Source organism: Cavia porcellus, unplaced genomic scaffold (genome assembly GCF_034190915.1).
Source record: "Cavia porcellus strain 051 isolate PalLab524CR breed Dunkin Hartley unplaced genomic scaffold, mCavPor4.1 scaffold_23, whole genome shotgun sequence".
Taxonomy (NCBI): domain Eukaryota; kingdom Metazoa; phylum Chordata; class Mammalia; order Rodentia; family Caviidae; genus Cavia; species Cavia porcellus.
Window position 1 is genome coordinate 44,705,517 of NW_026947506.1, and position 24,706 is coordinate 44,730,222.

At 44.8% G+C, this 24,706-nt stretch overlaps 1 protein-coding gene across 1 annotated transcript in view; it reads left to right on the forward strand.

Moving 5' to 3' along the window:
- Window positions 1-24,706, forward strand: part of Abca13 (ATP binding cassette subfamily A member 13) — a 312,721-nt gene that overhangs the window by 179,758 nt on the left and 108,257 nt on the right. Inside the window, 2 exon segments of the mRNA XM_063233618.1 lie at window positions 17,101-17,365; window positions 24,435-24,524. Coding sequence (XP_063089688.1) covers window positions 17,101-17,365; window positions 24,435-24,524 — 355 coding nt within the window.

Here is a 24,706-nt window from a genome sequence, read left to right on the forward strand (position 1 = left end):
TGGGATTTTGCAGGGTTCCAGCCTCACTCGACATCCTCTGTCCCTGGAGTTGGATAGCATAGTGTCAGACTGCACCAATGGATGGGAGAGATGGGAGTGGGCAGTGGATGGGCTGTAGGTAAATCCAGACACAGGAAACTCAGGGATTTGTCCCATCTCAAAAAGGACGGCTGTGAATTGATAGGTGAAAGTTTACCCTTCTGCAGATCGAGACTTATCATATCAGGAAGTTCTCAAGAAACACTGACACTGTTCATTACAGTGCGATACTGTTCATTACAGTACATTCACTCTGTGATGTGAACAAGCCAGTGTGGGCTGCCCTTTCTGGCTTCCCTGTCTTGTGCTGGTGCTTGACTGGCAGCAGGTTGATGTGGGTTAAGAGACTACTCGATGTGTATTCACCTCACCGGGCTCCGACCCTGGAAGCCCTGACTTTTGTGCGCAGACCTCTTTGTGTCCACCTTAACCAAAGGACAGGATCCTGGCTTGGTTTCTGGGGTGTGATTGCACCTCTGGTTCACCCCTATGCCTAGTGTGTTTATTAGTAGAAACTCATCAGGAATCACAGAGCTGCACTTGAGGGTGCAGAAGGTAACAAACCTCAGAGGGCACCTTCAGAGAACTCACTCATCAGAACTCACACCAAGTGGGTACACTCCTAGGGCTATGTATTCCATTACTTTTAGTAGATGCTTGGTATAATCTTAGCAGTGCTACTGGACTGTTGTAATTTTTCTACTTGCTTTCCAGCCCCTGTTATAATGTAATTTAATTCGATCTACCTATCTATCTATCATCTATCTTTCTATCTTCAAAATTGATGCTTAGTGGATTTCTCATTGCAGCTTTCCTTGTTAGTTCCCTAATGATTGTGCCAAGCATATGTTCACTTTTTAACAGCCTCACACACTCATGTTTTTAAACTCACACACCTCAAATTTTACCCATATAAGGTGTACAATTCATTGAGTTTATACTTGTGCCCTCCCACCAGTATCAATTTTAGACCTTTTTCTTTACTCCCAAAAGAATCTCCACTCTGCACCATGTAGCTACCCCTCGCCACCAGCCTCAGGAAACCTCTGACATACTTCCTATCTCTGTAGTTTTGCCTCTTCTAGACATTTTATATAAATAACATCATAGATGTTGTTTTAGTTTGTTTTTCTTATTCCTGAGACACCCTACCTGATGCCCAAAGTTAAAGGAGGAGAGGTTTATTTGGCTCACAGTTTGCGGAAGTTTCCATCCATAATTAGTTGGATCCAACCAGAGCAGCAGTACAGATGGGCATCACAGAGTAGATATAGTTCCTGGTGGGCAGAAGGCAGAAAGCAGCAAGTAGCAATCAAACGTGACAAGAGCAACTTTCTTGTGTCCCTTTATACCCTATATGGGTGCTACCCTAGGACAGGTAGCGCTCACATCCACAACTATGCCAACCAATCAGCGGCCTGATTTAGTAATCACAGCCCTTGCTTCCAGCATCACACACCCTTGGTCCTCCCACACTTAATCCCAGTATAACACACTAGATCCAACCACCAAAGCCATGGCTGACTATGAGGCTTTGGGGGGGGGGCATCTTGATACAAGTCAAACAGATGCAGTCTTCTGTGACCAGCTTCTTTCACTCAGCAGAAGTTATTCAAAGTTTACCGAGACAGTATGTATTGGCACCTTATTTCTTTTGATAGCTAAATGGAGTTACATTATTGTGTGTCTATGATGTATTTTTGTACCCTCATCAGAGGTTGGGTGTTGATTTTGTTTCCAGTGTCTTGCTATTATGAATATGCTGTTGTGACAAGTCACATGCAAACTGATTTCCATGGATGTGTGTTTACTCTTGTCTGCATCTGGGGATGGAATGGCTAGATACACACAAGGTCTTCTGTTTCATCATTTGAGGAACCGCCAGACAGTTGTGTAAAGTGTACACACCTCGCATTCCCAGAAGCTGTGTATGAGGGCTCCTGCTTCTCTGTAACCTTACTAACATCAGTGATTCCTAATACCGGGCATCTTTCCATATGTTTATAGGCTATTGGTAAATCTTTGAAGAAATGTTTGTTAAAATTCTTTGTTCATTTCTGAATGCCTTCAGTGTCCACCCCACCCCACCCCCGTTTTTGTTGTTGTTATTGAGTTGTGAGAGTTCTTTATATTTTGTGGATGTAAATCCCACCACACTGCTGTTACTGAATGGAGTAGCCGCACATCAATTACATACGTGTTTCCAACAGTGCTGTTCCATTCTCTGTCTTTCTTGGCTTTCTGTCAGGTTGTTTTGCCCATTTTTGGACATGGGAATTGAAGTTTTTTTACTGTGATGTAGATGTGTGATATTCTACTTTGATTTCTCTAAGTGTTTGCTTCACATGTGTAGGAGCCCTGGTGTTTGGCTCAGGTGTCTTTAACTGTTACATCTTCTTGGTTATTTGATGCTTTCCATAAGAGGAGCATTTTATTTATGTGAAGCCCTTTTCATTCGTTGGAACCAATTTCCACTTAGCCTGTTTGTCTGATTTTAGTGTAGCTATCCCTCTTCTTTTCAATTACTGTTCCCCTGAAGTATCTGTCCCTATCTTATTAGAATATACATGTCTGTAGATCTTTTGTAGACAACATATACTTGAATCCTACTTTTTCTTTTTAAGTAATGCTTTCAGTCTGTCTTTCACTTACACACTTTAATTCTTCTGCAATGAATTAAGGAAGTTATGATAGAGTAGCACTTATTTTGCATTTTGTTTTTTCTATGCCTTGATTTTGTGTACTTTTTTGATATGGCATGTTTTGGGTTCTGTTCTTATTTCCTTTTATGTATGTCATGCAAATACTTATTTACCAAAGGGTAAATACCATACCAAAGGGTATAATACCATAAAGTTATGACAATCTTTCAAATTAATATTAACTTAACTTCAATCAAATGCAAAACTTTTTACTTTACCAGTTGTGCTCTACTCATTTTATATTATTGGTATCAAAAATTACGCCTTCACATATTTGTGTATGCAAAATAGCTTACAGTTATTTCTATGGTTATTGGCTTTTAAAACTTGCAGAAAGTATGGGGTCCAAAGAAAAATCCAATGGTATTAATTTTATATTTTTCCATTTATATTTATGTTTACTAGAAAAATTTTTGTTTGAGCTATCTGTGAGTTATTGTCGAATGTCCTTTCATTTTAATTTGAAGGGCTCCCTTTACCTTTTCTAGCAGCTCTGCTAGTCATGTGCTTCTATAGCTCCTGTTGGTTTGCAAGGGTCTAATTTCTCTTTCAAGTGTGAAGGGCATTTGTGCAGGATGTAATATATAATTTTGTGATCTTTCTCCATCCTTTGGAATGCTCACCCACTGCTTTCTGGGAATCACAGTTCTTCTGAGATGCTCAGTTGATAGTCATACTGGGGAGTCTTCCTTTCTCACCTTCAAAGTGACTTTTTCTTTTGACTTTCAGTGGTTCATTTATAATGCATCTTGGTGGGGGTCTTGGGTTTCTATTATTGGAGTTCATAGATCTTGCATTTGCTTATTCCTATTTCCTCAAATTATTGGAAATTTGAGCCTACTTTTTCTCTTCTTTTTCCCTAAATTTCAAAATTTGGGTATTGTCCACCTCATAGTATCCCATAAGTCTTTTGCTCTCTGAGTTTTTAACTTCTTTTTAAAAATAAAAATTGTTCCTCATATACTATAATTTTATATGACTTTCTTTACTTTCACTGATGCTTTTTTCTTGTCCAAATCTACTCTTCAGTTTCTCTAGTGATGTTGTTTTTCAGTTCAGTTACTATACTTTTCAGTTCTATTCTTTTGTTTTTGTTTCTTTTATAGTTTTAAAATAATTTTTGTCTCTTCATGGATATTCTCATGTGGCTCATATAATGTCTTCCTGATTTTATTTAGGTCTTTACCATCTTTCTCTTAAACATTAAGAATATTTAGGGCAGTTATTTTCAAAACTTTATTGGCATATTTGTCTTCAGAGACTGTTTTTGAACATTACTTTGCTCCTTCTCAGGGAGCAGGCTTACCTGGTTTTTTTCATGCATGTCTCTCTGTGTGTGTGATCATTTACTGAAACTTGGCATTTGGTAAATCAGCCACTCTTCCCCACTTTGTAGAGTGGTGTGGAAGACATTGGCCAGTTAGTGGTTCCTGCATCTTGAGTCCAGCTGGAAAAGGCTTGTGGATCTCTCAGTTCTATTCTGGGCTTGTGTCCTGTCTGAGCATCTACGGACACACTCTTCTTCTTTTCAGTTTCCCTGGCCACTTTTAAATGATTCAGCTTCTGTGACTCTCACCCTAGCACATTTCAGGGGTTTCAGATGCTCTACTGCTCCCTGATACCTTAGTCTGTAATCCCAGAGGTCTGGGACTCTGTCATCCTCCTCAGCTTTCACATGCTGTTGTGTCTGCTGATTCTTTTGGTGTTTTCAAGACTGATATCTAACTCGGTTGCCATTCCTGTGTCATCTCTGAGTCACGTGCAACCAATCAGTGCCCCAGTGAGTGCACCGCCAGGCCAGAACTTCAAAAACAACTTCCTCACTGCTCTTTCTGTCCCACCAACATGGGCAGGTAGGGGAGGGCCGCATTAAAACATCACAGCTACCACTCTGTGTGTGGTTTTCTGTTTCTGTTTCCATGGTGGAGATAGTTTGCTTGGTTGCTTAGATACCTCACTGATTTACAGGGGCTCCTGTAGGACTGTGATGGTTAGTCTGTGGTTGTGCATTTGCTGTCTCCATCACGGATGAGCGCCTGGAGGTCCTAATCCACCATCTTCCTGCATCGCTCACCTCTTGATTGTTTTAAGGGACCATTTTTCTGATTGAGGAGTCTGACTTCCTCATTTTTTTTTTTGAGTTTTTAGCCAAAAGCTGTAACTGTAGCACACACAGAGTTTTCTCTTTTCCATGTTATCTTGCAGTTTTCAATCACTGTAACAAATACCTGGGATAATTAAAGCCTGGGATAGAGAAGTTCATTTTGGTGCAAAGTCTTGGGGGTTCTAGTCTGCAACCAACTGGTGATCTTAACCATCCAAATCATAAGATCAATAGATCTTCTTAGCTATTTGTTAGTTTTCAAAAGTGTGATGGGGAAGAGAATTTTTAAAGTCATCACTTCTAGTTTTTGTTTTGTTTTCTGTTTGTGTAACATCAATAATTCCTTTAGTTGTCAGAAAGTCTCCGTAGCTAGATATCCGATGTTGTTATATAATTCTGCTTTCTACATAGCTGTGAGGAGCAATCGTGTGAGATTTTAACACTAGATGATAGCATGCTTCCCTAGTTTCTGGTAGTCTGCTTCTTGCTTCTTTCTAAATCCTCCTGAGTAGACTCTTTGACTGTCCTATTCCTCTTCAAGTCTGCCCAAGGATAGCTGTCATGGTCCCCAGATTTCTCCCATCTGTTTACTGTCCTCTCTGACTTCAAACCACTCCCTTGTTTCTGAGTTTTGTTATGGCAACTTTCCATTTACAATATCCTAAATCTGAGTTAATTTTATATTGTTATTAAACTGTCATTGATTTGGCAGATTGATGTGACACCTGTCACTCACCAGTTTGATCAGCTGGAGCTCAGGGCTCAGCACTCTGGGTTCTGGGCCCAGGATCTCGTGGGCTGTAGTGCAGGTGCCACCCAGAGGGCATCCTCGCCTACGGTTCAGTGTCTGTTCAAGTCCATTTGGACCCTTAGAATTCACATGTGTCCCCACTTTTTGGCTGCCAATCTCCCAGGGGTGACTCAGCTCTTAGCAGAATCTGACAGCAGTTTCTCCAAAGTGAGCAGAAAAATCTGTTTTACTAATGTTTAAGGGATCTGGATGGAAACCTTTACTACATCTGCAAATTCTCCTCACCTGTGCCATCTGATGCCTGCTTGGAGGAGTAAAAGCCATCATACTCAGGGCCATCCCTGTACAGGAGAGGACGTGCAGGGGTCTCATCCCCGAATGCCACTTTCTATTCCCACTGGAACACTACTAGAACTGGCCACACTGAATTCCCACAGCAGGTGCCCTGTATGTCTGCCCAGAACTTATATTTCTTCCACTGCACTGTTGTTTGTGCTCTTTCTCCGTTACCTTCTTTACAGTTTTTAAGAACATTATCTTAGGTTTATTTTTATTAAAAAGAAACTGCATGCATCCTATGACAGGGGCCTTAGACCTTAGTCACACAGCCAGGTAGAACACTACTGTGCCATCTCCACCCAGACTGGGGGAGAAGAATCTCAGTGCCTAGCAGACCACTCTTCCCCCAAGCCAAAGGCCTTCCATGAGCACCATCCATCGCTTGGGGACCTTGTGCCTGGCTTTGAAGTGTGTGTAATGGAAGCATGTCACAGAATCAGGAGTCTGGGGTTTTGTTCTGAGGTCAATCCTTGATATTCCTCATGTAATTTTGATATAGTAATGGTCACATGTATAAAGTCATCTATATAATCATAGCTTATCTATGTTCTGCTCTAGCAATTTTATTCTACTTGGACATAGCTGTTAGTTTTCTCCAGTATTTCATAGAATTTTGCCTAAAGGTTTAATTTCTGAGCATTCATTCTTTAAAAAGATACATTAAGTAATAATTATCATAGGAATTTAAAGAATGAATGAGAAGGAATTTAAAGAAACTATGATTTCTGGGTACTTATAAACATTTTATTTCCACAGTAATGTTGGACAACTTTTATGGAAAAAATCTATGTAAGCCCTTTTTATTTGAAACCTAGTTTGAACAATGGTTACTTCATGTTCTGAATTTGGAGGACATTAAGAAAATCCATGTAAATGTGTGAGAAATGAAACACAAATAATAAAACCCAGAACTGTGTGAGAATGAGGGGTGCTTTGAGTTAAAGAAAGAAACCCCAAGAAAGAGGAATCACAGGTTTCCCACTGTTGCTGTAGATATCACGTAGAAATATAACCACTTTATCATTCGGATTACAGGGTTTGGAAGTGAAGTGTCCCTCACAGATCTTTTACATTCTTCATTACCAAATGAGACATGAGTCCACAAAACATTAAAACCAATCTGGATGCCTGGGTTTATCTCAGTGGCATAGGAGCCTGCCTGGCAGGAGCGGGGTCATAAGTTGGATCCCCAGTACAAAAACAAACAAACAAACAAACAAAGAAAAGCCCCAATCTGGTGTAAGCCCCTTGCTTTTGCCAGTTTTATGAACTTCTGTCCTCTGTGAGACTCAGTGGAAGGCCCTGTCTATGTCCATTTGAGTAGAGATAACTTTATCAACTGTTAGCCCGAGCTGTTACAATGAGTGTGTTTTCTAAATGAAGTGACTTAGCCAAGGTTTCCTTTTCCCCTTGCTATGATCTGCACTAGAGAAATTCAATTTCTAGAACACCATTAGCAGAGCCTTCCTGTTCTCCTTGGGTCCCAATGATTGTTCTTCTCTTATTGACTGCTTCTCACAGCTGCGCCTGCCCGTGGGCGCCCTTCTGTCCACACGGGCCATATGTCTTTCAGGGTGCAGCTTTCAAATAACTCACCACTCGCTTCCCTGAGAGATGGATGGAGGCTGCATGAAATATAAAATATACACTTTTTAATCACAGAGGCCCTACTGCTGCCACAGAAGTGAGTTATGAAGACCGCTCCCTGGAGCAGCACACTTAGCCTCTGTCCACACTGCAGGGCATGGAAGTCACTTCTTCACAGAGCAGGAAACTCTTCACTAGCTGCCTAACAAGGCTGCCCAATGAGCTGCCCCTCACGTTAGTTTATTGGTGCATCCGACTGCACTGGGCTCTCTGCATCTATTCTTGTTGTTGGGCTTGACCTTCACAGCCAGACGAGACAGGCTCAAGTTGAGAGCTGTCATCGGGCTTCCCATGCCCTTGGTCTATCCAGTATGAAATTCCTGCCCAGGCACCACAGCTGCCATGGAAGTCCGCTAAGCTCTATTCTCTGCCTTTTGAAAAGGCTTCTCTAAGACCTGGTAGAATGATGTTTACAACAGTATTTGAAATATCTGGAGGCAACTGGATTAATTATTTGGCTTCTAGAAACCTTTGGTGACTTGGCAGTGGAATGATGGTTGGGAGAGTTTGTTCAGACAGAGATTACTTCTTAAGCCGAGGTCAGCTGACTCAACAGGTCTGAGACAGAGCCTGGGAACTAGCATTTCTAACAATATCCCAGGGAGCCCTGAGACCCTCTGCGTTGATGTGAAAGTAGAAGCAGAATCCTGATAGAGTATCTAGAATAACACTCAAAGTTTATCTCTGTCTCCACTGCTGTCTAACAGCACTCTGGTATTAAGGACTGAATGGTATTCTCCCAAATTCTTGTGCTGAAATCTTGACCTCTGGACCTACACATCTGATTGCATTTCAAGACAGGACCTCGAAAGAGGCAGTGAGGGTTAAATGAGGTCATTGGAGTGGGCCTTCATCCACCACGACCTGTGTCCTCATTAGAGCAGGGGACACACAGACACACCCGGAAGGGTGACGGTGCGAGCACTCAGGCAGAGGGGACCATCTAAAAGCCAAGTCATGGCCATCAGCCCTGCTGATACCTTCAGCTTGTATTTTGGTCTTTAGGATAGACAATCGCTGTGTGGCACATAGGTGGCTGGGTGTGTGGTGCTTTGGTACTAAGGCAGCTGACACAGACTGGCAGGCATGGAGAATCCCTCCCCCACTGAGCTGTGCCCTGTGGCAGGTGTGGTGAGCTGATGGTCAGCCCCAGCAACCTACACCTGTGTCCCATTCTTTTGGACCATAGTAGAAGTGGCCATGCCTGGTGGATGCTGGTCCGCTGCACAGCACTCTCCTGGCCTGGGTTCCAACATCACCTCCTGAGAAACTTTCCACCCTTATCCCCAGGTCTTCTCAAGATGAACATGTGCTTCTTTTAGAGGAAGGAGCCTGCAGTTCATTGTCACTTATTGCGTGGTGTTCCTTCTCTGCCAGGGTTTTTGTGGCACAGCACTCACAGGCTGTGGATTCTCAGGAGCAGGGTTCCCAATGCTGGCCGGAAACCCTGTCTACTCCTCAGCTCTTCTCTAGTCCTGTCCCCTCTGCCTCCTGTCCCCTCCTCTCACTTCCTGCACAGGTCCCTGCTGGAAGAATTCCCTTCCGGCTAAGCCGAAGTCCTTCCCCTGCCACTGCTCCCTGCCTCTCCTTACTGTGCCTTGAGAGGATGGGTCTCTCCCCCAAGGTGAGGCCTCAGCTGCTGGCGTGAGGACTTCCTTCCCCCTTCCCAGGAGGAATTCTTCAGGCTGTATTTTCAGCTCCTCCTATCTCTCAGGTCAGTCCCAGGATGATTCCTGGTGAAACATCGTCTCCCCTTTCCTTTAGGAAAAGCTACACAATCAGTTCTGCATGCTCTCACCCAGAAAATGTGGCCAGGTAACCGTTCCAGTGGTGCCCTCTCCACTCTGCAGCCAAAGCCTTCTTCTAAGAGTAAGGTTGGGTCTCACCATCCTCACCAACAGGATGCTGTGCACCCGGGATCCTGTCTCTCCTCTCCTGCCTCACTCAGTCACTCGGGAAGGTCAAGTTCCTTTGGTCCAGCATCCTCCCAACTGCTCTCTGCCCCACCCTGATTCTCTGAGCCAGTGCCTGTACTCTGCAGTGTGAGAGTCAATGGTTGCCTCTCCAGCTTACAGGACCAGGTCGGAGTCCTCCTGACAAGTGCCTTGGTCCCCTCTAGTCTTTGAGGCACCCTAGACTCATTGCATTTAAACAATTACCTGTGCTTGCCCACAGCTGTGCCTGCCCAAAGGCTGTGAGCCTGAGAGGGTGGGTGGGAGCTGGACATCTGTCTGGCTGTGTCCTGGGTTTTGTCCTACACAGAATGTACGTTTCTTGCCTGATTGGCTGATGACCTGCTCACTCACCTGGGGTCCTGCAGAAAGGCAGGCAGGGACCTTGAGGCCTCACGCAGGTTCACGCTGGGCTTCTGGTATGTACAGGTCAGGCTGAGGATCTGGCTTTGGAAGGGCTCTGAGATGCCCTCCTCTTGCCAGCCACACTGATGTCACCTCCTGCTATGCAGCTGCTCTGGATGTGACACAGTTTTAAGAGAAAAGACCTTTAAAACAAGCAACTTAAAAATTGCCCTGTCCTTTTTAAATAGCATCTTCTTAGGTGCTGGCGGCCAATGTCCTACAAATTTCAATTCTGAGGACTCAGACATTTAATGGGCACCCAAGTCCCTGTGATTTCTGCTGGCCTCCGGTCTCTCCTGTAAAAAGCACTCTGTTAGTCTTTCTGCATTCAATGTTCACGTGAAAGATCACAAGTCTATCTAACACTGAGTGAGTGGGGCACGTGGTTATTTTCTCTACTGCAGGTATTGGCAGTTTTTTAAAAAAAAATATTTCCTGAGGCCTTATCCTCTTGTGTTGGATCTGAGATTGCACTGAACTTTTCCTCTCTCCAGCTTGCCAGTGCCACTTTACATAAAAGCATGGTCCTGTTTTTGTCCCAAATTTAATTCTCTGTATTTCTTTACTAATTGCTGCTGCTTCTGATGATGGAAAGCAGTTTGGCAGGGATTCATTTGAAGGATTTGCAGTCTGTCCTCTGCTCTGTGGGACAATATGGAGCGCACCGCCCATCTCCCACGCGGCTGCTGGACAGACTTCTCTGTCTCTTCAAAGACCTCTTCTCAATTCCTGTGCATCTCCCAGGCTGCACTGAGGCATTAGACCCAGGTGCTGCCTTTTTTGGCTTTGTCCATGTGTCCTTGAACTTTAAACACCACCTTCTCTGTGTGGAGGTTGGGCAGGGACTTGGCTGCTGGCCATTACGATGCCAGAGAGGTTTTGTGTCTCCAGTGAGCTAACATCAGCCCTGTGTGTGTGGCAGGTGCCCTGCAGCATGGAATTCACAAAAATAAAACATAGCTGAAATGGACATGGGCAGGGTGATTGCTGGTGGCCACAGCCAGGATGCAGCTTATCTCAGGGGAAGCAGGGAGTGGAGACCGTGTGTGGAACTGTAGTTCCTGCAACCTTTCAGATCAGAGCTGTCAAGGAAGCACAGAGGCTGATGGTGAACAGTTCTGGTCCTTATTTCCTGAACTGGAATATCAGCTTCCCCTGAGATATCTGACTTGGGGGCTTCACCTTTTTGCAGGGGTAGCCATTGCCTCTAAAAAAGGATGGAGTCATTTGGCAATTCTGCTGGGACACTGGACAGCCGGTGTCACCACAGAGCTGCGACCAGCATGTCCTCTGGGTTGGCCTCAACTCTTCCACAGCACCCTTTACCAGGACTAAGGATGGCAGAATAGGCTGTCCTGAGCTGACTCCAGGTTGAGCACCTTTTTGCCCAATGCTTGGGGCTGGATGTGTGTCTCAGTCATTTTTCTTGTTGCTGGGACACAGTGTCCAACACCCACAACTTTTAGGAGGGCTCGTGTTTCAGTCCATAGCCAGCTGGCTCCACAGCAGAAACTCAAAGCAGAGGGGCCTGGAGGAGAAGCAGCTGCTCGGGGTTGGGGGACAGGAACGGGAGTTAGGGGTGATGTGGGGTGGGAGATCACACCGTGGTGGCCAATCCTTGTGACCAGCTCTGCCTCCTAAAAGCAGATTAACTGTGAGCCCCTATAACCCAGTCACTTTCCCTGGGTCCTGCCTGTGACTCCACAAGGCTTTGAGGGATTTCTAGGTATAGATCATAACAGTGTATTCAGATTTGGAAGTTTTTCAAGTGTTGGAATGTTTCTGTTTTCATAACTAGAGATTTTAGCCTAAATATGGCACTCACTCATGTTCTATGTATCCCTGATGCATGTGCCTCACAGGTGATTCCACACACACATTGTAAACACTCTGGTTCACAGAACAGCATTTCATGGTGGGGAATTTTGTGCATGTGAGGGTCACATTAGTGCACAAAAAGTTTTTGATTCCGGGGCAGTGTGGATTGTGGAATTGTGGATAAAGGCTGCTCAGTCCTTACCTTGATTCCTCATCTTGGGTTCCTTAACTCTCTCTTCCCCTCCTTAGCAAAGAGAGACCCCTGGAATAGTGTGAGCAGCCACTGTTATTCATCTTACGGCCACCCTGTAAAAGTAGGACTTTGCAAACTGCCTTGAATTGCATGTTCATTGTCTTAAAGATCATATTGAAACAGAGCCTTTGTTAGTGTTCTGGTGGCCCCTCTCACCCCATTCTCTACCCTCAGCTTCCCACAGAGCTCCGTGGGACACTCGAGGACCTGTCTGTGGCCTGGCCACCTGTGTCCAAAAAGCTAACCTATGATATTTAAAATGAAAACCTAAACCTGTAAGTGCCAACCTGCATACATCTTGAGAGTGTGCTTCATGAACTAAAGTACTGATGTGCTTCTCACAGTGTACTGCTTCTACGAAGGCTCCTGAAACCTTGATGTTTTGTACAATGAGTGACTCTACTAGGTGTGATCACCAAGCCTGAGAGTAGAATCAAAACTGTAAAGGAACTGGAAGAAACGCATGGGCAGGATTAAGCTTTCCGAGTAAAGGAATGAAGCTGGAGAAAGGAATCTAGAAGCCAAGCTGGAACCCAGGCACTGTGACTCCGGGTGCTGGGCTGCATGGCCACCTCATCAGGACGTTGGCAGAGCCCATACCCATACCCAAGGCAGCCACTGATCTCACTAGAATTTGTTCCCAAGGGAATGACTAGCACTGTTAGGGCTCCGTGCTGCTCACCAGGTTCTATCACACTGAGATGCCCACTCATGCTTCTCCCTGCCCGTGCTTGGCACAGAAGTTGAGGGTCAGGACCGCAGCACAGTGGAAAGTGGCCTTCACATGTCCCCTGTGAGCTGAGGTGTCTGTGCCTCAGATCCACGGGATTCCTCAGATCTCGGAGCAGCCTGCACACTCTCCTTATCCCCACACCCCTCATCAGCAAACACTTTCTAAATCTCCAGTACCGGTGTTGGCAGCCCTCCTTAGGGCAGCTCAGGCTTAGCTGACTGCTTTTGGTTTTCACATATTTGGCTTTTCCATGACCGAGTTCCTGAGAACTTTATTCAAGTGGTGCAAGAACCACCTGAACTACAGACACCAGTAAACACATTTTACTCCCTTGAATTTAACCTCTTCCATAACTTCTAAATAGAGTGTGATTATAAATAAATGAAAAGTCTGAGCTACATAGTTTTAAAGCTATTTCAGTTTTAAAATTCTGTAACCCAGAGAACAGAATGTTACAGTGTTTCTGTCTCATAAAACTGGGCTTCCTGTGAGTGTGGTGTCTACAGGACAATTACTGACTACAAGATGAATAAAAATATTCATTGGTGACAAAGGCCCAGAAACTTGTGAGAAAAAATCAGAGTAGTCCTAATATGACATATAACTAAATCTTCAAGAGAGTGGAGCTGGGCTCAGGGTGACCATGTGGATTAAACTCCTTCATGGAATCGCACGTGGGGTGTAGAAGTTGTTTGGTAAAAGGCACCTGGCCCTGTAATGTGCTGAGTTGGTCCTCTTGGGTTAGACGTTTAAGTTTCTCCAACTACCAGTAACGTTTTCTGTAGGAGATCACAAATCACCTTGCTTTATCTTTTTGATGCATTTCTGATTTTTAGATGATAAACTTTGAGATTGGATGTGAGGTAGATGTAAGAAGGCCTGTGCGTGTAGTTCTATTTATCTTAGAGACCTGTTCTCCCACCAGCCATGTATGAGAACCTTTACCCTGAACACTCCTTAAGATTAGGTGTTAACATTATCTTAGATCTTTTAAAGCCAAATTACTGCCTCAGCTGACAGCATTCACAGATTGGCTGTTTGTGGGTCTTTGTGCCTTCTGTGTGTCTGCTTTCTTCTGCAGTGTTCATCTTGTTTATACTGAAGTGAAAACTGTCACTGATAAAACTTCATTGTAAAACTTCAGGAAGACTTTGGTGGAGCTGGTTATGTGGACCTTGTATTCTGAGGAGCCTCCCAAGTTCTTAATATTCTAAGCTGTTCCCCACCAAGCATTCATGCTTGAACCACTGCAACCACTGATGAAAAGAGAAAAGAAAAGAAGAAATAAAAAAAGAAAAGAGAAAACCTTGGGCAGTCTCCTTAAGCAACTCGATAGTCTAGGGGTTGCTGGGAATGCCTAGGTGAGGAGATACCCCCGAGTCCTTGCCTTTAATTGCACTCATTAGTCAAATAAGACAATTCGTAACAACTTAGCCTAGCGTTTTGATTTTTTTCTGTTAAATTATTCATGGGAAGAGCTTTATAAATTTAGCCATGAATATTTGATCCTGGTGAATTCATAACCATAAACTATCCCAGCCTTCAATGATTCTCATTTATGTCCAATTAAAGTATACGGGAAGGTGGAGAAAATTTATTCTTCTTAATATGAGACACATCTTTCCCTACAGACTTACTGACACTGTCACACAAACATTTGCTGTGATGGAGGTCAGTGTGTGCCTGTTCTGATGGTTTAATAAATGCTCTAATAATAATTTTCACCATCTGGGAGGAAAATGCTGTAAGTCTGTAGTTTATAAGGGAGCCGGCATTTAGAGGGATACATGGTTTTCCAGGAGTCTCCCAGGATGTAGGTGACTGAGATTGGATTTGTGTCCCGGTCACCACTGCCACCTCGATGCTTGCCTCAGTGAGCACAGTCGGCAGCACCAGCCCCTGTGCTGTCTCTGCCTGCATGCCCACCTGTCACCAGGGCAGACTCGCTCCGCGGATACCCAGCGTGCCCCTTCCTATTATGCACACAGGTACTCTCAGCCTTTGCCTGCTGTGTCTTATAAGAAACACTGCACAACTGGCAGACTTGCTAAGTGTGGGCAGCTAGATGTCAAATTTGTTACTTGTGTAAACCGTGGACTGTACCTTCTGGTAGCTGCTAATGATAAAAGTAGGGAGGGAAATCACAGGACCGACCAGAGACCTTTGAGTTCCACTTGAACCTAAATGAAGTAAACCATCCTACTCTACAGGAGGGAAAAACTTGCTACGTTAAAACACAATGAATACATTGAGCAGATATATCAATAATTACAGTTAGAAATCCTGGAAACAGGCAACCCCAAAACATTGGAATTATTTTTGCTCGAGTTAGACAGCTTCCATAATGATCCTTTTAGCTCTGCATCCATCAGACCACAAATTGGTGTTAACTGGAATTATAACCCCATAAAATTATCAGGAAGGGCATGTGTGCATATGTGGCAGGGTTGCACCGAGCCTCATATTATACTTTATGGGCATTATGGCCTCTCTGTGGGGGGTTGAGTCACTCCTGGTGTCAGCATGGTCCATGCATTATATGTGGTGATCTCAGGGCCCAGAGGGACGCATCTGAACCCCTGGAAAGCTAAACTCACTTTTGTCTGTAGTGGAGCCTGGAAGTCAGCATTTCAGCCATGTTTCCGGGTGACTAAGGTGTGTGTGGCTTACAAACCACCTCTCAGATCCCTGTGTATTTACAGCAAAGGGTAATGGGCTATTACACAGCACAAGTCCACTTAGTGACTGTGACCTGGGTGCCTGGTCCAGGGCTCGGGCAGTCACGACCTCTTCCATCCCATTTTGTCTCCTGTACTGCTGTGGTCAACAGCACCTGCTGCCCACCTCTGCAAGATTCACAGAATGCATGGTGCCTGTTTGCATCTCCTGTTCGAGTTGAAGAAACTGCATCTTAAATTCCCACCCTCCCATGCCTCTGCAGCTCTGCCTGCTTTCCAGCATCCTGGAGGGGCTCACCCCTTGGCACTGGGTCTGCACCCCTCTATCACAACGCCCACTTCTGCTTTGGGTGATTTTTTTATGTTTTCATTTCAGTTCCTCTGTTGTGCATTTTTGTGAGAAGGGAAACCACATAGTCCAGCGCCTGCCACACACAGGGTCTGCAGTCCGTGTCTCAGGACCGCCACAATTTGGTTCCCATCCGTGTCCCTTTCTGGCTCTGTAGCCCCATTACAAGGCTGTGTAAAAAGCACTCGTCTTTCCAAGTGGTCCAGCTGCTGGGAAAGACCTTGGCAGCTGCTCTTCTAGTGACTGTGTTTCACTTCAGTATGTGTGAGCCTGAAAATCTGTCTAGTGTGTCTGTTCTTTCCTAAAACTGCTTTTCTTCTGAAATACTTGGTGTTGAGTTTGTGTAGGGAGCCCCTTGGGGCAAGATGCTGTCACTCATGGAACAAACTGGTCACTGTGTGACACATGGTCTCGGGGACAGCCCTGAGTCTGCCTGGCTTTTGACTGACTTCTCCCCTCACTGTTCCCGTGGAAATGGCTCCCTTAACCTACAACCTGTGTACCAAGACTTTTTGCAGAATTCTCGGCTGATCACCACAGCACAAAGCAGGATTTTCCTCTGAATTTTACTCATGGACTTTTGTGATGTCGGGACTAGTTTCAGAATTGCTGGGTCTCACAGAGGAGAAAGGAGGGGACACAGGACTGCCGGGGTCCACAGGGAAGGGGGTGGCTGTGTGGCATGGGGGTCCTGACTGAGGGCTGATGGCTCCCCTCTGCCTTGGCTGAGCAGGAGGAAGGAGCAACAGGGGCTGCTGAAGGCTGAACCAGGGGCAGCTGGGTGGCATGGCTTTGCCCTGAGACCTGAATCATTCACAAGCAGGGGATTTCTCAGGAGAGACTTCTGGTTAAATGTTAAGAGGGAAAGATGACAGGAAAGGGGAGGAGAGCAGCCCTAACGGGAACAGCTCTCCTGTACCCCACAGCCCACCTCCTCTGTCAGTGTGCTTGGGTCTCAGAGAACGTCCTGCAGCTGTTGTCTTTGAGGCATTGGAATCTACATCTAGGTATCAGGCTTCATGGCAGTCACTGAAAGTAAGCATGTCCCTCTCTCCTGGCCCATTTGTCCCTCTGCTCTCAGGAGCAAGATCAGAGTTCCACGTTGGCCTGGTGTCTTATGCCACCATTAAACATCATCTCAGAGTTTTGCCTTCTAGAGCAGGGACACACGAGGACCACATGTGGCCCTTTAGGTGCCAAACTGAGCATGCGTGGTCTTCTGAAAGGGTCGCTATAGAAAAGTCACCATTAGAAAAGCCAGGCAGGTGCTGGGAGCCACATCCACCTGCAGCCACAGCCCACTCACCCCAGTGACCTCTTCTGGCTACAGGTGAGGTGGAGACATCACCTCGACAAACCCCGCCTGCACTGGTCTGTGGCCACCAGCTGCTCCTGACACAGATGGTGGCACTCCTGAGGAAGCGGCTGCTCTGCACGTGCAGAGCCTGGAAGAGCACGGCCTGTGACCTGTTGCTGCCTGTCCTCTTCGTAGCCTTGGCCATGGGCTTGTTCATGGTGCAGCCTCTGGCCACTGAATACCCACCACTCCAAATGACACTGGGCCACTATGAGAGGGCAGAGAAGTACTTTTTCAGGTAAGAAATGCACTCTCTTTTTCATCTCAAAACACATCCATTGAGTTGTGAGTAGCGTTTTGGACTGAATGTGTTTCCCCGAAACCCACGTGTGGAAATCAGCACTCCAGGGCAGATGCCGAACTAGCAGGGCCTTGGGAGCTGAGTAGATTGGAGGGCTGGGTCCTTTACGAGTGGGATTTGTGCCCTCTGAAGAGATCAGGAGACCAGCTAGAGACAGGCTTTCTTCCCTGTGGGGACATTGTTAAAGGAACATTCCCCAGAGCAATGTAATATAATATAGTTTTTTTCTTTAAATAGAACAAAGCAAAGCAGAAATCTCTCATAAAGGGGGCAGCTCCCAGAGCCAGCTAGGCGCTGAGAATTCCAGATGTGAGCAGAAATGCTGTCTAGAACAACAGACATGAGACATAAAGATGGCTTCATTGCCTCTCGAGTGGTAGGTGAGACAGTCAGTTGTTTACAGCTTGAGGAATCAGCTTCCAGAGCTGTCTGTGACCAGCAAACCCCAGTCACCGTGGTTGTCCTTTGCATGGGTTTGTCTGTTGAGCCCAGGGCAAGGCCTGGCCCCAGCCATGGCTGTGCATCAGTATAATTAATGACACTGTGAGTTCTATGTGAATTAAGCAGGTGCCTGTGACCCAGAAGAAGCTCCTGTGGAACCTGGCCGGGCTGAGACACTGGTCCCTGATTTCCTGTCTCCAGGGCTATGGGATATAAGTTTCTGTTGCTGAGAAGTCTCCCGGTGTATAGTCTTTTGTGAGGACAGCCTGGATGAAGACAAACAGCAATCACTTTGATATACTTAAGGATTTCAAATAACAACTTTCTAATATGCAGGCTGGGGTGACAGTGGTGGCAGTGTCTGCCTCATCCATGCAAAGCATTGGCTTTAATCACTAACAAGGGAAAAAATTCTATGAACACTCTCCATATTTCTGAGGTCAGCAGCAATGCATTTTGGGAAGCCTTTGCTCTTTTCAGGCTGCCTCACAGCAAATGTGTGTAGACCAGTGGGGCCACTTGGCCCTTGACCACTGTGTGGTTGGCTCCTCCCAATGACAGCCCAGAATACCAGGTGAGCAGGACATGAGACCCGGCATGCACTGGCATCCAGGCCCTTATCAGGAAGTCAGAAGTCAGATGCATTCCAGAACTTGAGGATTTCATCGAAGTCTATAAAGTGTGTGCTCCCCGCCTCTCCCCCAGTTACCTGTAGGCTGACAGAAGATTCTGCACACACTGCTCTGTGGAGAGCTGCGTGCCTCACACATGGAGGCTATAACCATCTTCTGGTCAGGGAATATCAGGGTTTGCTGGCCAGAAATCCAGAAGAGCCCAAGTTGAGCCACCAGAGAATCAACTCAAGACCCTGACAGAGCTGTAAATTTATAGACTTGGGGTTGAAAGACTCTGAAGGAGGAACCCCGATCAGTCATTGATATTGGTTGCCTCAGTTTTGGCTGAGTTCACTCCAGATTCAGCTTTAACACCTTTCTCTTGAGAGCTAATACAACCCCTGGAGACTAGTGTGAATCCCTTCTGAGACCAAAACCCTAGGGGTTTTGACTACATTCCACAAGACTCATGCCTTGAAGGTTTCATCACCTTAGCACGCCCAGACTAGAACCAGAAGCCTAGCACATGAAGTTCAGGGAGACCCACTCAAACCATTTCCAAACCATAGCAATATGCAGAGATGCAAGGCCTGTCTTGAGAGAGTTAACATTCAGGTTGTGAGGCAGACAGGGGTCTCCTAACTGTTGTGAGGTGCTTGGCGCGGGAGTTGTACCTAAGTTACAAGAGGCACCATTTGAGGATATAAAGGATGATCTTTATAAAACCATGGCATCTGTGAGAGTCTGGAAAGATCAATATGTATTTCCCAGGCAAACAGGAAAGAAAGTTTCTTTTAGAGGAAGGAGTGGGAAAGTTCTTCTAGAGGGTAAGTGTGAGAAATGAGGGCAGTTCAGGAAGACTCAGGGCTTCCTGCAGATGTCATGAAGCATTCTAAGTAGAAGAGCCCTGCTTCTTCAAACTGAGAGAAGAGAGACATTAAGAAGTCTTAAACTCTGGGGTGTGTTATAATGGAGTTTATTCTTGTAGCTGCCAGGCATGCAGGCTGGTTTGGAGTACTCCTCCTGATTCTCTTTCTTTTTCTATGCAACTGTGATATGTGAGACTCCTTCTTTATCCTTGGAGAGGAGAAAGCTTTCCTTTTTGAAATCTTTTCTGCAGCAGACTTGCAGACATCATTCTTTACTGATATCAAGCCAATTGTCCTCTATTGTTGATATAATCATTTCCTCACATCCATTTCCCCTTGTCTCTCCTTAGAATGCCTTTTTACATCTCATGCTATGCTCTCCTAGATCCATCTTTCAAGTTCTGTATCATGCCTTGAAGATTTCTTTGTCTTTCCTTTTGTCTCTGTGATATTTCTACCATGGCACTTTTTGTATCTCAATGGTGACTACTCATTTAATTTACATTTTTGCTTTTATAGTCACAAAACTGTCCTTTCTTGGGTTAGAAAATCTTATGCAGGTGTATGAGCCTCGGTTTCTGTTTCTCACCTCTAAGTAGTTTTTTGTTGTTAAATTGTGTATTCATCTGGTGAGTGTATTTTTAGTGAGCATCTACAGCGAGTATTCCTAGGATACCTGGTTGGTGGTCACCTGTGCTGCTTTGTCAGATCTGATAGGATGTCACTGTGGACAGGAGGCAATTCTCAGAGCTGGAGACAAAGCACACACTGCCTCTGTTGGGGACAAGTGGTTGAGGGACCTTTCCCCTGTGTAGCTGAAGCACCTTTCTCCTTTTCAGAGCCTCCTTATTTCAGAAACATGAAGGCATCAACTCTTCCGATAAATTAGAGGAGGCCAAGGTCAGCATCACTGGAGATCTGCAGGTCTCTGAAGGCCACACTTGCACTCAAGGACTCAGCTTGTAGTCACAGTGGTGATGGCCTGAATAACCTCTGCCTGATAGATTGCCCAAAAAGCCTAAAATGATTATAGTGAAACTTTTAGATCTTTCAGTTATATAAACAGTTCACTGGAGGATAGGTGCTGTAGGTCACCACCACTGTCCTAAGAGTTCTCTGGGTGATTACCAGTATCAGAGCTGGGTGAATCAGAAATTGTAGAGAGACTAGAGCTTTGAGTGGAGGTGAGGAAGGGGAGAGAGCCGAGGATCCAGTGCCTGGCAAGGTTGGTTTGATCCCCTCTGTATCAGAATCACTGTGAGCACCTGTTAAGCTGGGCTACCCTATAGGATGTTGCTTAGTGTCTTGGTTACATTTCTTTCATTGCTGAGACAAAATACTTGACACCCAGAATTAAGGGAGTAAAGGTTTATGTAGCTCACAGTCTGTGGAGGTTTCAGTCTGTAATCCTCTGGCTCAAAGGGAGGATGGCACATGGTAGAGGGGCAAACAGTTCATGGTGGTAGAATATAGCAAAAGCAATAAGAGGCAAAAAGGGAGCAAAGGGGCAAAACAAAGGAGCAAGCCTCTTTCCTTCCCTTACATTGAATCCAGGTTACCCATCCTATGGTGGGTGTAGTGCTCACACTGCCAGTTTTAGCATTAGACAATAAACCAGTCACAAACTCTAGATTCAGCTGCCTCTGAAAAGCCTGCCATCCTATGGCCACATAAGGCTTTGGGGGAACTTCCAGACATAAACCATAACATTCAGAAACACACCGAGTTGGTCACTCTTACACAAATCAGATTTTGAGTAATAATGGTTGGGAAAGAGAAAGAGACCCTATTTATAAACTTCCTCAGTAGCACGATTGTGTGGTAACCTTCAGGTCTTAGGGTCTGGTACAGTAAGGGCAAACATCAGATGCTCCAAACACTGCAATTATCTTCAAGTTGAGAGCTTGAAGGCAACCAAAAAGGGATAATTTAGGAATAAATATTTGAAATCCATGACACATAGGATACTTTTGAGCCACTTTTTATTGCTTTTGGAAACTAGACTTTCAGACTTAAGACAAAAAAAAGTAATGGAAAAAATGAAGCTTAAGTTTTTAGTTTGTTCTTAGAAACTACTGCAAGTAAACTACTTCATTTTTTAAAGAAAATATATCTTAAAGGTTTTGGATTAATGGATCATAGGGGAGTGATCCAGGGCTCTTTTCCTGGAGAGGAAACCTAGTGGAAAGGGAGTGACTTTCTTACAGAAGTGCTCAGAATTTTTTTTATCACAGACACATGGGACCAGCACAGTTGTCAGTCCAGCCTCTGTCATCGTTGTTCATTTCTAGGCACAGCTGTAGGGAATCATAAATTAATTATAAACTGTCCTTATATTTAAAGGTATTTGTTTTATGCAGCAGGATGGGAAACATTCCTATACTTAATTGTTTCAGTCTGGCATAGATGCTGCACATGTGTTTGTGGTCTAGGTCTATACACAGTTAAAGCTCTTAAAACACTCCTGTCCTGAACAGAAATAAAATCCTCACGTGGTGTAATGAGTTTCCATTTCTTTGGCATGAAATTTTGTTTGTGTTTGAGTGGTAAGAGTTCAGGGAAGACCAGATTTGGGGGCTAAAATAATGGCATAAGCATAAAGGATTAGATCAATCATTCCATTGGATTAGTGATATGCCACAATTTCTTTGACAGATTAATTTTGAAAACCCACTAAAGATCAGTTACTATTGTAAAAGTCAAATCTTTTCTCCCAAGATTGTTTGGCTCCAGCAATGAGATGAAGGAGAAAGCCAGAGTTAAAATGAAGTTTAGCTGTATATGAGAGCCATTAGGGTGGAGGAGGAGGAGGAGGACTTAGAGGAGGAGGAGGAGGAGGAGGAGGAGGAGGAGGAGGAGGAGGAGGCAGGGGCAGGCTCCTGGCGGGAGCAGTATTGGAGCCAAGCTCAAAGGTGGTGTTTGTTTTCCAGTCTTGCATCCAGGAGGCAGGAATAATGACTTGGAGGGACCCATGCCTTAAAGGCAGGGCCATCCAATCACTAGATGCTTCTTCTGGGATGGGCCAGGTTGGGTGCCATTTTCTGGGAGCCAATGTTACCTGAAACTCTCTCAGAACTGACTATCTATCTAGGTCCCTGCAAACACACACACACATATATAATGTAACATATGTGTGCATATGATTTTATATTTGTTTCAGAGTCTCCCTAATCACTAAACTGTGCTGGGCTTAAACTTGCAATCGTTTTGCCTCAGCCTCTTGGAGTGCTGCCTGTACCATCACGCTAGACTTTATTTTTGCTTAACGCACATAAACTTGGCATGTTAGTGGGTATGGTGTGACCTTTCAACCTGTGTTTGCATGTACATGCCTCAAATAAATCTCTTCTGTCTCCCCTTACTCCACAGCCTTTCCACCCTCTAGTCATCCCTGTCCTGTGGATAGGTGGACTTTTTGCAGCTCTTGCTTATGAGAGGGAAAATGTGGTACTCTTCTGTCAGGGTTTAGATGGTTTCCCTTAGCAAACTGTCCTCCTGTTCCACTCATTTGGCTGTAAATGACAAGATTTCACTTTTCTTTGTGCTTTGATGTTCCTTTATTCATCCATCTATGGTCACCTAGGTGGAGTCTAATCCGTGACTCTTTTGACTGAAGCCAGAATCAATACGGAAGTCCAGTTCTGCCTGCTCTCCCTGACTTCATTTCCCTTGGATCCCTACCAGGAAGTGAGATAACTGGTTTCAGGGCAAATTTTTAGCAGAGAAAATGTCAGAGTGGTGTGTTATGGAACTTGGGAAGTAGATGAGGAGAGTGGAAATCTACCATTTGTATTAGTCTCTCTGCAAAAATAAGGACTTTTTTTCCCAATGGGCCTGTACCCATGCTGAGTTATATGAGGCCCAGGTTCCCACAGGACTCAGCCCTGCCTATGTTTGATTGTTGACAGCAATATGGAAAGATAATGTGACTCAACCTTCTATTCCCCTCTAAAAAAGCAAATCAGATAAGAAAATCAGTGCCTGAAGATTATTTTGAGGTCACTCCCGTCTCGTAAAAGAAGTGCACAGCGTAAGTTGTTTATAAGAAGGCACTTATGGGTTAGGTAATTTGCACAGTAGTTGTTCCCAGAAAGGTTCCAGGCACCCATTTATACATAAAGTGTCTATTGTGTTAGTTATACATCATTCTTCTTTATATCTGGGCTAAATGTTCCTAACATCAGCACCCCAAATACTTTGTGAACAGCACAGCGTTTTGAAGTTCTAGAAAGCAATAGATTTGCATTCTCAGTGTTGCAGTTCAGACTTTTTCATTGATTGAAATGGGCCCCTCTTCACTCAGTTCAATTTGGAGGGTTTAGGTATCTCTCCTTCTGACTTTTCTCAACTCAAGATATTTCTTACAGTAAATGTGTGAAATTGAATACAGTGCCTGTTTCTAAATCACCCTGGAAGCCACATGAATATCTCGTTGCTGATGGTCTCTTTAATAAAAAATGCAGGCTTGGTGACTGGGGATTCATTAGTGTGGCTTGACCTGGTAATAAATAGGCTTCTGATATTTAGGCCAGCAGAATAAATACCATAAGTCAAAGAGGACTTCAAGCCCACAGTGCTCTGTATTGAAGGCCCTTTTCTAGGTAAATGCAGTCGAAATCTAGAAAACAAAAGATATAAGATGATTCTTGATTGCAGGGTTATTTAGCAGAATTAACATTGAAACCAAACCAGAGCTCTCTGATATTTACAAAATAGTTTTATCGATTTTAATATAGTAACATGATGTAACATTATGCAGTCTTTCACATTTGTTTTAAATCAATGTAAGTGAAACGATGGTTGTTACAAAATGAAGTGGAAAGATGAGGAAAACAATACGCTGTGAATGCGTGAAAACACACGCACATGTGTGTGGTGGCAAAACTGTGTCCTTTAGAAGTGTCTCAGTTTTATCTCTGCTCATGTGGTTTTACCATAACAACCATGGAGAACTCGTTCCCTTCAAGCCCCTAGGAATGGCGTGGTTGGATCGGCCTGCCCGGCCGTGTACGGAGCAGAGTCTGATCCCAGCCCTGGGCAGGGGGTGTTATACTTTCCACCGCGTTTCCTTTCCCCGAGCAGCAGCGGGACAGATGACATGGACCTCACCCCTGTGCTCCTGCGGAAGTTCTGCGATCAGGGTCTTCCCTGTGCTGATCCCGACCCAGATCCGTGAGTATCAAGTGCCCTGTGGATGTGAGGACTCCACGGTGACACTGGTGTGGGCGGGGCACCTTCTGACAGGGTATGATTCTCGTTGCAAATTTGCATCCACAAAATGATTGTTTCCTGATGAGTGAGTGAGCACTGAGCACCATCTTATAAAATGATCTGAAGTGTTAGATGGCCCTTTT